Below are 12,765 nucleotides of genomic sequence, written 5' to 3' on the forward strand. Positions count from 1 at the left end.
AGGACAGGGCAAGCTGTATAATCGTCGTGCTTCCCTCGCCTGATCAGCATGCTGTTCTGAAGCTGCGCCAAGCTCGGACATCCGACCCAGGACAGAATGACCCAGACGAGTCAGAACTCAGAAGCATGCAACTCTAAGCTGGGTTATATCATTAGAATAAAACGGTCAGCTTCAGTGGTTCTCATACATTTGCGAGATTATAATTGTGCACGCATGAATTTGGAATCGTCTTCAGTTTCGAAGTAGAAAGGTACACACTAGTTTTAACAGACTTCAATGAACAATAGAGAACTAGAGTGCGAGAGTAGGGACAGGGAACAACGTTTCACTCTTGTTGCTTCGTAGACCTGAATCTTGTTTTTCTTAAGGCTCGGTAGATTTGAATCTCTGCCATTCTCCAGGAATTTCAAGAGATCATTCGACTGCAATCCAAACAGAAAGCCTTGTTTGAGTAAGCAGGAAACAAAAATACACATCTCAAAACAGCGGTAACGAGTTTGATAACCCATGATGTGATTTATCAAATCGTTAGCTTTTCAAAAAAAAAAAATCAAATCGCTCGACCCTATATTTTGACTACAAAATGAGACTCCTTGTTGAGCCACGTCATCAACAAACTAACAAACATTAGATGATTGCCTATAATCATTACTTCCCCCATGCGCAAAGTAGCTAACATGGCAGCTGCCATGGGATATGCCATGCTGAACACTGAACAGATATGACTATTAAACATCAACTGCTTATATTGCATACCCTTTGAATGTGCATGCAAGTGAACCGCTGCAACTGCACACCCATCTCACTATATAAGGCATCTACAGAAATGCAAGACATTATGACAGACACTGGGTGTTCCACTTCCATGGTGTGAATAATCTAATGCTCACATTGCATGATTCATAGGTATGACAAAGTGAGTACTGAGAGATAGTACCACTGATGGGAAGTTGCATACTTGTGCTGCATACTAAACTAGTATGACAATTGCACACATCAAACCATGGCAATAAAGATCCTAAGCTTCACCTGATTATGTGATGGTTATTTATTGCATTGCAACTATTCTACTGAGAATCATCAGGGGTGGGATACAGAATATCATTCTTGTCTTTATGCATCCTTTTAAATGATCCCAGCAGCTTCTACTATGATTTCCATATGGAATATTGATATCAGACATGACTATTTGCCATGGACTAAAACATCTGATCACTGTATGACGCACAAAGCTCTGATGAGTAATATTAGAAAACTGTGCGACTCCGAGACAATATTTTCCCTATGAACTTCATACATTTTGGTCCTAAATTAGACTAGTTGAAGTAATGACAGTCTTTTCAAAAACTACGTGAATGCGCAATCAGACCCACAGCAGCGAGTGAGTGGTATACCTAAATTCTGGTCAAAATGCTGACATGCAAAATGGATTTTCTTATACAAATAGCAGAAAACAAATTTACAGTACCTGTTCAACCAAAGCAACAATTTTGCAGATCTGAGGACAGGCATCTCATGTGTTGTTTAAAGTTTCAGCTCCAACACCTCCACTGCCGAAGTCCCTGCCTATGTGAGAAACAATTCAGATGATAAGGAAAAATACCAAAATGAAATGCAGTGCTCACACTGAAAAAAAAATCTTGAGCACACGAAAGATATTGCAGAAACCATGGGAAAAAATTGTCCTCGAAAGTGAAGAGCTATTACCTGCAGTATAAAAGCTTCTGAAGGGAAAATATGACAAGTCTGAATAGTGAATTGTTTTGAAGAGACAACTGAACTGCATTGACCTGAGTTGGATCGTGAAGACTTCAGTTTCTACTGAAATGAACATTACATGACCATCCTCATCATACCCCTGTATCACTGGCAACTCATGCAATGGTGACCTCACCGAAAGGAACTTGTCCAGTTCAAGTCTTTTCTGAAGCATCCATCTAGCAACACCATTGGAATCGGCCTTCCTCTCCCATAGCTGCAGTCTCCGATCAAACAAAATGGCAAGGCCAAGCCTGTCATCCTCCATCCGCAAGATCTGACCACGTAAGAATGGGATATCGCGTGTGTACACCGGGCAATGGATCACAGCTAGACTCTGCCTATCCAAATCAAACTCAAGGATGCTACCATTCCGAAGTAACCAGCAGAGTGAATTCCCAACAAGGATGCTTGGCTTCACGTTAATCTTGGCTGTGATCGATGTTGAGATGATGTTGCTCCACACACCGGTCTTGGATTCGTAGAGGGAGGCAGACACCTGAGGTTCAGCAACAATAAATGGGTCATCAAACCACAACGAGACCACCTTGAAGGCTTCGAGTGGCGTCAGGCCGGCGTGATGGTCGTCGCAGAACAGCCCGGCGCGGTGAATAACCCCGGGCTTTTTTTTTGCCGAAGAATGTGGGACGGCCACGTGGCGCTGGTCTCTAGCGACGGGGTCCCACACGATGAACTCCTGGAGCGGCCGGTTGTAGAAGAGGACGAGACCGCGGCGGCAATCGTGGGGCATCCAGCCCCGCGGCAGAGCCAGGGAGAAGCGCGTAGAGTGGATGCGATTCGGCGGGTCCAGCGCCGGGGTGAAGTAGGTGTTGCCGTGGAAGAAGTAGTAGGTGAATAAGCCGAGGAGCGGGGGCTCCCGGTGGTGGAATACGCGGAAGCGGCGGAGGAATCCGGGGTCGGAGAGGAGTCGGCGCCAACGCTTGCAGACGAGGGACGCGCGGGGGAGGGAGGACGGCGACGTCGAGAGACGGAGGAGGATCTCCTGGAGGAGGTCGTCGTTGTCAGGCAAGGGCGCCGGCGGCGGCGAGGAGGGGCGGCGGCGCGTGAAACCCTCGCTCATCCTGCTCAATTCTGTAATCCCCGGCCGCCTCCGCCAATAACCTCTTCGTTATCACTGTTTTTCATTTTATTTACTTTGTAACTCAGAATTATAGTTATTTTGCAAAACAGCACCTTTTTTATCGCGACTATTCTCCGCAATCCAATTATTTACATATAACTTTTTTAATTGGATTGTAATTATTCTTCATCCAAATATTTAGGCTGAGTCCAGTGGTGGGGGCAGATATCTCCCCGCCACATCACATCTCACCCCACTCTTACCCCACCCCTCCAATGCAGATGCTACAGTGACAGCTCTCACTTCTCTCCTCCATGTAAGCTTTTCTTTTCTAGATTTAATTATTTCACTCAACGCAAAATAATTTAATAAACTAATTTTATTCAACTAAAAAAATTACCGATTACATCATAATTAAAAAAAGGAAAATACATCGCAATTAAAAATAGCAAAAATATATAATAATTAAAAAAAATTCTAATCCTCCTTCGAATCCTCGTCTAGTCCAAACTCTTTTTCCACCATCTTGACGGCCTTGAAATGAGTACGTTTTTCTGCTTCGTCCATATCCGCGGTTGATTGGGACTTTATTATATTCCATTGCTTGAATAGTTTAGCCTTCACTAAGCTACCCCACATGTTCTTCATTGCAAATGCTTTACTTGCTACCGCACTGCTTGATGAGGATTCCTTCCCCTTCTCCTTCCCCTTACCCTTCTCCTTCCGCTTAGCCGGCTTAGCCCTGTCACGGCCTATTGGACAAGTCTCATTGTCCTCCTTGGTGTTTTCTGTTCCGCCGGAGTTATACTCACCCGAAACTCCGAGGCGGGTTCTCTTGCTACTCACATCGGATCCACTGCCAGGACCATGTTTCGCTGCCCACTTGAGTTTGTGGCGAACAGCTCTCCACCAATGATGGCGCTTAAATATTGTCGTCACTTTCAGGTCGTTCTCGTACCTCGCCATTGCCCCCTCCATGACCATTGCATCGTCTGCTCCACTCTGACGTACTCTTTCTTTTTGGATGTAGTATCCATTAAACAGGGTCACCTCGCGATTGTACACGTTCCAATAATCCTTCAGTTGCTTCGCGGTGCGACGACGGGACGGCTCCAGGGTAGAGTTGAAGGTCTCCGCTATTTGGCCCCAAAAACTCAAACCGGTCTGGTTGTTGCCGGTGATAGAGTCATTCGAGTAATAAACCCAAGCATGTACCTAGCCCGAACATATTGTTAGTTATTTGAAAAAACACGATATTTAAATAGATGAACACTAATTAAATTACCAGTTTTCCTTCTCCGCAATCGTCCAGTCAAATCTCTTTGGACGCTTTGGTTCGGTCGCCACCGCTCCTTCATTTTGAGACTCAACAGAGATGGAGCTTGGAACCGTGGGTGCCGCGTGCGGAGGTGGTGGGTATGGACCATATGGAGGTGGAGCGTATGAAGGTGGAGCGTACGAAGGTGGTGGGTACGGACCTTCAGTCCCGCTCCTTGTGCCTGGAGGTGGAGCATATGGGGATGGTGGGTATGAGTACGGACCGATAATGATATGGCAGTGGAGGTGCCCCCGGAGCCGGAGGTGCAGTCGGGGGGAATAATACCCGGGGTTACGGCGAAGAATTGACATCGGAGCGGCGATGCATCGAAGAAGAATCATCTTGGGGAGATGCTTGTGACCTGTCGGACTGCAAGAGATCGGTGAAGGTATGGAAATCTGGAGACCAACCGGTTATGGTGGAAAAGGTTTTGGATCGTAGAGGAGAGAAATGAGCTCAAATGGGGTGTGGAAGGAGTGAAAACCGGGTGGGGTATTTATAGTGGGGTTGGGGGTGGAAGGAGTGAAAACCGGGTGGGGTATTTATAGGGGGGTTGGGGATGAAATTTAGGATTTTTTGCAATTTTTTTCGAATTTTTTGGAGTTCAAACGGTCAAATAATGGCTAGTTCAACGGATAGTCCGCGTGGACCAATCGAAACGCGCCACATCACTCCCACCCCTCTCGCCTGCGCATGCCGACGCCAGCGCGCCGCCTCGCTCCCGCCCGCCTCCCGCCCCCGCGCGCCTGCCAACGCGAGCGAGCGGGATCCATCCCGCCCTCTCTCTCCCACTCGACCGCCTCCCGCCCACCTTCCGCCTCCACCGCGCTGATAGGGGGGCGGTACCATCCCCCATTAGCGCTAGCCCTAAAGACATGTAACCCTGAATCAGATTATTCTCCATAATATAACCTCTGAGTCGGATCGCGAGTATTCTCCACGATCTAATGTATACATGTAAACAATTCCCTAATTTGGATGGACCTTTTCACAACAGTCCCTCGTTTCGTTTCGTTTCGGCTGCTAAAATCCTCGCTCTCCCATTTGCCGGCGGACCCAATGCCTATAGTGGTTTTACTATTTAGTATTTGCAGTCCAACTCGAAAAAATGGCCCAACAAATAATATGCTAACCGCTCGCTCCACCCGAGGCCGGCCCAAAGTTGCTGTGTGCTGCTGGCCCACTCTCCTGCCTCGGTCTGCTGCTGCAGCTGTTTTTAGTTTGGAAAAAATCTATTTTACTATCTTCAACAATTCAGTTTGTCCATTTAATTCTCTGAGAAAAATTTAGTTTTAATTTACTCACGGAACAATTCCACTTAGTATAATCTACTCCCTAATGCTATTTTTTTTCTCCGCATACAAATTGAATTTTAAGTTTAAATTTTATGATTGGGTAGAGAACATGATGCCCTATGTTAAAAAAATATATTAAGAATTTTTCATGGTTGTTTTCATAAGTTGGAAACATTTAACATGAAATTTATCGCAAAAATACAATTCTGTATAAAAAATATTCATAAAAAAATCATAACGTATTTTTCTAGTATAGGGTATCATATTATAGTTAGATTGTGAAATTTGAAGTTCAAATTCCACTTGTTTGCGGAGAAATAAAAGAGAAAAATCTCAGTAGGAGGTAGATTGGACCAATTGAAATAGTTTGGGGAAGTAAATTAAGTCTAAATTTTGTTTACAGGGTTAAACGGACAAAATAAATTTTAGGGAAATAAAAATGGACTTTAAGTTTTTACTGCTCAGGCTCTAGCGCGTGCACGAACAGCATTCCCAGGCCAAGCAGGTGATGCCACGGCGCTGATGGGCCCCGGTGGCAGCCATCCTCTGTTCTTCATCCCCCCAATCGTCGAATCCACCCTCAAGGCAAGCAAGCAACTGATGTTCAACTGATTTTGCTTGACTGTAACTTGATACATATTGAAACAGTTGCAATAATATAAGGAAATTGGTTGCTTAATTATACTATGTATAACTTGTATAAACTGAATTGGAAGAGAATAATGTAGTTGCGAGACATATCGCATCGAATTTTTACTCTAATTTCAAATCCTGGTCCGCCATTGCCCCTATCGCCGGTGGTACACTCGGATCTCCCGGTCTACGTCCGTCCCCGTCGTCGTCCTCCTTTCCTCCGCCTACTCATCCATATCATCCTCTGCCAGTGTGCCTTACCCCTTTCTCCCGCCTCCGGCGGTGCCGGCGAGCTCCGGAACGCTTCCCACAGCTGTATCCTCGTCGTGCTTCCCTCTCCTCGATCAGCATGGCTTCGTTCTCAGAAGCTTTACCAAGCTCAGAACATCCGACCCAGCCATGGGCCACCTCTGGTTGATCACGCAATGGCCATGGTGATGCTGCTGCCCCAGGGGCGGACCCTGTGAGAACCGCCCAATTTAACATCATTTTAGACGAGTCGCCGGTCGCTATAATTAAGAGGAGAGCTAACACGCGCTCGCGCTTCGGCGTGCCACGTGTTAACCCACATCTAAATCGTGACGACCAACACGACATTCACCCAAAATGAGGCTAAATCCGGTAGTCCCGGTACGTGCTCCACCATATGCCCAAGATCATGCATATACACATACCGTTCACAATCTAGTATTTCGCCATTGTACCACAAAGAGCAATTTTAAGCAGCAAGTTCAAATTGAAATTTCGGTTCAACATGAGTTACAAGCCTTGGGCTCACAATCCAAAATAAAAGGGACATAGATCATGAAGTTTAGTGTGACAAGATAATTTCCCAACAGACGAGTACGCAGCGGAAAAATAAAACGCGCAACGAGACGGAGTCTTGCTCAAGGACGCCGTCGACACCACAAGGACCTACTCCTCGCCCGCACCGGGATCGGCGGGGTAGAAGTGGCCAAAAACAATTTCCGGCTCACCTGCAACTTAGTTAAGAAATATAGCAACATGAGTACAAAGGTACTCGCAAGACTTACGCGAATAAATAAATAAGGAGTATGCAAATGAGGGCTCACAAGAAAGCTTTAGGGTTAAGTTGTTAGCATAAGCATGAACTTCCTAACCAAAACCTATTCTAGCAATCCTAGCATTTTTATTATCTTGCCCAACCCACCATAAAATTTTAATTAAACATTGACCAACCACAAGAGGTGACATAAGCATCATAAACCACATGCGACCAAGATCGATACAACTACGGAGAATTCGTCGAAACTTGAGCTTGTTCATAACCGAGAGCGCGGCAATTCGAATTGTTTCAATAACCTTGCAAGGGTGTACATCTTTACCCACACGACACCAGGACCATGCGACTCACCCAACCGATCACGTGGGTGAGGGGGTACTCGCGTCAACCTTTCCCGACGAGTTCTAACCGTTGAACATCACGCCTAACTTGCGCGGAGAGTTACCTAGGTCCACCGGGGACACCCCTAAGGCTCTCTACAAAGCCCCACGGCCACGCATCTAGGACCGTGCATCAACGATTAAAACTAGAGGGTATTTGGTTTATCCATCCCATGAATGGATATGTGGTAGTACGATAAGTGCTCAATTTCCAAGGTCATCCACGGACGGTCCTTAATCGGTTTAAGCGGACTAAGCCTCCGAGACTCCTTTCTCTAGGCCCTACCTTCCGCTCAAACCCCAAAAACCCACTTCCAACTAGACCGATCTAACCAACAACCCGACACCGGATAATATGCTCAAGATAATCAAAGGTGGTGAAACAAGTGATCCTATTCCAACTTTCCCTACAAGATATATACCAACTCTAAGCACAACTAAGCATTTAGTTAATTAAGTTGCAACTAGCTACGTGTGCCAAGGACATGGATATACAAATCAAGGGAGGACATTGCATGAAAATAGGACCAACGATGCAATAGATAAGTATTTATCATAAGCATAGATACCCAAGTGAAATAACTAAATTTAAGCAAGTTAAATAGGTCAAGGAAATCATGCTTAGCTGCTTGCCTTGGTTCTCTTCTTGCTCAACCACACACTCGGCTCCCGGCTCGTCTCAACGAACTCGGCGGGCTCAACGGTTACGTCCTCCGGCGTCTCGGTCACTAAAATGCATGAATGAAATGTATGCTTTAGGATGATGCCAATGATGTGAGAATGAGATGATATGCAATGATATAATAATAGAAGAGAAATGTCACGCCAACGCGAAAGCAATACCATCATGGCACTACAAGCTCGATTACTAAATTAAATACTAAGCCCGAAGGCAAACTTGCTCATGCAACAAATTAACAAGAACAAATCATGATTTAATTTCTGCACCCAGAGGATCTCAAAATAAACTCATGAAAGTTGAGTTTGCATCAAAAACTTATTTGTAGAATTACTTATGATATTTACAAATTTCAGCCACTAAACTCAAGATAAATCTTACAAACCATGCAAAACATTTTCAAAAATCCTAATAAAATTACCAGAGGTACAAGACATGATAACAAGGATAACAGAAGTGGTTTTACCATTTTATCAATTTTCTATCAAAAGATATTCATTTTATAAGATTGCAGGCAGCAAAACAAAAAACACATTAAGAACCTATCAAACAGTACTGGAACATATACACCACTTGCACTATGAGAAAAAGCATTTGACAGGGAATATAATAAACTTTAGTTTGACATTTTTAGAGCTCCACAAAATAAGATTAATGATTAACTTGGTTTAACAAGAATAAACTACAACTTAAAATACAAGACTCTAACATGCATGAACTTAATTTATCTAAGCAGATCTACTATAGAGGATTCAAACAAAACAAACTTCACAATTTTTGGAGGCCTACAACATTTCCTATGCATTTAACAAGAATCTACATGAAATGACAAATGAAAAAGGGTGGCCAGCGCTAGATCCACCCGGATCTAGCGCCCCTGGGCGCCGACAGGCGGGCCCAGGCGGCCAGCGCGTGGCCCAGGCGGAGTCAAGGCCAAGGGGGGCGGCCTTGACTCGCCACGGCGCGGCCGGGGCGCGCCCACGGCGCAGCCCGCGCGCGAACGCGCGCGCGCGGCGCGACGCAGCGGCGGCCGGCAAGGGGACGAGCGGCAGGGGAGCGCACGGGGGCGGGGCGACGCGCACGGCAGCCGCGCGGCACGGCAGGGATGCTCGGCCGCGGCACGGGCGAGCGGGACAGGGCGGCAGGCGACGGCGCGGCGGAGGGCGGTGGCGGCGGGAGGGGGCGAGCGCCGGGGGAAAGCCACGGCCGGAGAGAGAGGCGGCGGGCGGCCGAAATCAAACAAGGGGGAGGAGGAGAAGGTGTGGGCGCGGGCAATCGGGGCGGAGCTCACCGACGGCGGCAGGCGGCGGCGAGCGGCGGAAAGGGGAAGCGGCAGCGGTGGGAGGGAGAGGAAGAGACAGGGGCGGCGGGTTCAAATGGGGAGCGGAAGAGCAAGGCGAAGGGGCGGGGAAGGAAGACGAGCGGGCGGCACGGGAGACGAGGGGGCGGTGGCGGCCACGCTGGACAAGCCAGCGGCCGCCGGCGTGCCGCGCCGCGCGGGCGCCCAACGGGCGGGCGCGGAGGGCCGGGGGACGCGGAGGGAGGCGCTGACCCGTGGGCCCAGGCGCGCGGGAGAGAGAGAGACCGACAGGTGGGGCCGGGAGGAGGGAAAAAAAAGGAAAGACAACGGTTCAACTTGCAAATTCAAAAACGTGCACTTCCCGGGCTCCAAAAATCACCAAAATTTTACCGAAGCAAGATCACACTACCAAGAACATAATGCAACCACTAGAGCTCAAAAATCTATTATGGATTGTTCATAAAAAATCAAACAACATTGCAGTTTTCAGAGTTTTCCAAGAATTTTATGGCTCGGGTTAGGCATCCAAAAATTGCACAAAAATGTCTAAAAATCATCATTTGAAATCTAGTAGTTGAATAAAAAATTTGGGGGCACAGTCACATTGCAAAATTTAAACTTACTTCACAACTTGCACATAATTCAAACAAGAAAATAGATGAGCATTATGTAATTAAGTGCATATGATGCTCCATAATGTTTGGATGATGCTCATGATGATGTTGCTTAATTTTTAATCTCGTGCTTTTAAATTTTGGGTCGTGACAGACCGCATTCGGGTTCCGTTTGACCGATTGGGAGCGGAAATTGTTGGATTTTGATGCGTCCTATGCCTGCTCAATTCGCATCTTTGCTTGCTGCAGGCGTCTGGTGAGGTGAGATACGTCAAGCCATGAGAGTTGTTTGCAAGATTGTGTCTTGTGAGACGTTTTGGGAATAACGATCTGGAATGTAACCTGCTTCCCGCTCCTGTTCTCACCAGCCGGTCCCCATGATCGATCGAGTTTACAAGAGCATCAGCATGACAAAGTGCAAAGGAGAAACATCCAGTGGCCGGATAGGTGGATAGCAACCATGTGCCCTCGCTCATCCTGCTCAGTTCTGTAATGCTCATCTCTTCACTATTTTTATTTCCTTTCTATACGAGTACTAATTCAGAATTACAATTATTTTGGAACTCAAATTCTAACCAACCAACTCCACCTAGCAAGCAGCTCTCTGCTCTCAAGCCTGACTGCCTGACTGCACAGTGCTACAAAGGAATCCCAGGGCCGCTCCTCAGGGCGCGCGCGACGTCGTCGGCGATGGCGAGAAAGGACGAGACCCACCCGCCGAGCATCGCCCACACCATCTCCGCCAGGGACACCTCCGTCCTCCACGGCACCATCAACAACCACCGGCGTGGGGAGCAACGGCAACTCCTCCCTCTGCAAACATGAGACAACGGGAAATCGATGGAAATAATAAGCGATAGACAGATTCAGCAAAGTTCGATAGAAAAATAATGATAAGTTGGAGCGCGTGAGCAGGGAAAAGAACCTTTCTCTTAGCCCCAGAATCTTATTCTCAGTAGGCTAGAATCTTTGCCATCCTCCAGGACTATCTACTCCCCCAAGGCTGCAAGCAAAAGAGAGAGCCCTTGGCAAGTAACTGAGCAAGCAAGCAGGACACGAAGGTAGTGACATGCTAACAATCAACCATCCCTTTCACCTCTCAAATCAGCAGCATAAATATCTATCCAGTTCTATCATGTTGTACTGGCCGCTTCGGCCTCTAAATATCTCCCAGCTAGACTTAGAATTTAGGAATTCGATTATTTTATTCTTTTGTAACCGTTTTATTGATCTGCCAAATAACCAATTTAATTACTCGAGGAGTAGTGGCTGATCTTTCTTTTTTAGATGAGCAGTGGCTGTGTAGAAATGGAGCAATGGGGGAGTAGGGGATGCTGTGTATTGATAGTTCAAGTATCACTAGTTTCATTTCAATGGACTGTGTTGAGCGGCGAGTTGGCTCATTGTCTGTGGCAATCCAAAACGGGTGCACGGTCTCCGGCCGCCGGTGCGTGGCACCGTGGCCACAGCGGAAGAGACGGCAGAGAAGTCCGGCGGCGTGGTGGCTGGCGTGCTGAAAACTAAGCGGTGAGCCAGAGCCGGAGGCTTTGCGCAGGCCGCAGGGCAGAGCAGACGGACGACGTCGCCACGCCTGCTGCCCCCTGCCGTGGCGCGGAGAAGTTAGTATGCGAGCGCGCCGTCGCTGGCACCATGGCTCTGGACTCCCGCCGCCGCCCGCAGCTGCCCTGCTCGGCTCCTCCACACCGACCTGCTGCAGCCTCCAGCGCGGCGCGCTTCGGTGCTGCAAGTTGCATTGGCCACAGCGCGGCGCTGCATCCTCCGGTTTTCCGATTGAGAGCGCTACAAGCCTACGAGCAACATGATCGCTGCTCCACCCGCGGTCGTCGCGCCTGGCCTAACGCTCCCGGGCGCCACTGTTCACATGGTGCGGGGCGGTTGGAGTCGGCACAGCCGCCGCCGCCGGGGTCCCGGCTAGCTCGGCTCCCCTACCTGGCCTCCCTCGCCGTCTCCCAGCTCACCGGCAGGAAGCGGTGGTCGGCGTACCCCGAGCCGCCGCGAGCCCGCGACCATACTGGTTGTTATTTGATTTACCGTCCACCCCGGGTACCCGAGAACCGTTCATTTCTTACCCAACGGTCGAGATTCAACTGGGAATACCCGATATGAACGAGCCAGCCAGTTGCGGCTCGCGCTCCCTTGGCTGTCGGCTCCGTCGGCTCGATTGCAGGCGTCGGCTAAGCTACCCGATACAGTCGCGGCGGGAGCCGCCGAGATGGACGGCTGAGCGACGAACCCGCGAGGCCGCGACTCGCAGGTCCGGTCTGCTCTGCACGCTCGATCTGGGGGCGAGATGGTGGTCTTGCAAGCTGAACTCTGAACGAGGTCTTGCAAGCTGACCGCGCGCACCGGCGACGTTCAAGGAGCGGGCATGGCTATGGCTGCCGCGCGCGCCGTGGCTCCATCGCATCTGCCGCTTCGCCACGCTGGTGCGCGGTGTGGCTTCCATGTCTGCCGCGACGCCGCGTCTGAGCCATGCCGCCGCGACGCCGCGTCTGAGCCATGCCGGCCGTCGTGCGGCGCTCGCTCGAGGTCACGCCGACAACGTTTTCATTTCGCGTGGTTCCGGCCGCGTCCCGCCCATGTCAACGGTGTTGGCGAGGGTGCTCAGCTCAGGTCACGGTTGCATTTGGTGAGCTCATCCACGCTCTAGGTTCTATTTTAG

At 48.8% G+C, this 12,765-nt stretch overlaps 2 protein-coding genes across 3 annotated transcripts; both read right to left on the reverse strand.

Moving 5' to 3' along the window:
- Positions 1–126: 126 nt before the first annotated feature.
- Positions 127–2,875, reverse strand: LOC112881763. 2 transcript variants are annotated; one of them, XR_003226506.1, is made up of 3 exons: positions 1,708–2,875; positions 1,469–1,562; positions 127–422 (listed from the first exon to the last, which is right to left on the reverse strand). XR_003226506.1 is itself a non-coding variant. In XM_025946616.1 (3 exons), exons 1-2 carry the CDS (start codon positions 2,837–2,839, stop codon positions 1,514–1,516), a joined length of 1,185 nt encoding a protein of 394 aa, XP_025802401.1. In that variant the 5' UTR covers positions 2,840–2,875; the 3' UTR covers positions 127–422; positions 1,469–1,513. The 2 variants fall into 2 exon arrangements, 1 of the variants encoding a protein (XP_025802401.1); XM_025946616.1 differs by having other exon boundaries at positions 1,469–1,566.
- Positions 2,876–10,563: 7,688 nt separating this feature from the next.
- LOC112880724 lies at positions 10,564–10,895 on the reverse strand. The gene has a single exon (XM_025945473.1). It carries the CDS (start codon positions 10,853–10,855, stop codon positions 10,721–10,723), a length of 135 nt encoding a protein of 44 aa, XP_025801258.1. The 5' UTR covers positions 10,856–10,895; the 3' UTR covers positions 10,564–10,720.
- Positions 10,896–12,765: the final 1,870 nt, after the last annotated feature.

The sequence above is a fragment of the Panicum hallii genome, chromosome 2 (genome assembly GCF_002211085.1).
Source record: "Panicum hallii strain FIL2 chromosome 2, PHallii_v3.1, whole genome shotgun sequence".
NCBI lineage: Eukaryota > Viridiplantae > Streptophyta > Magnoliopsida > Poales > Poaceae > Panicum > Panicum hallii.

Bases quoted from the DNA above. Each gene is read 5' to 3' on its own strand.
- LOC112881763 (XM_025946616.1), bottom strand. From the start codon at position 2,839: ATGAGCGAGGGTTTCACGCGCCGCCGCCCCTCCTCGCCGCCGCCGGCG. The intron at 1,567-1,707 runs GTAATAGCTCTT...TTTCTCACATAG, and splicing joins CAGAAGCTTTTATACTGCAG to GCAGGGACTTCGGCAGTGGA.
- LOC112880724 (XM_025945473.1), bottom strand. From the start codon at position 10,855: ATGGTGCCGTGGAGGACGGAGGTGTCCCTGGCGGAGATGGTGTGGGCG.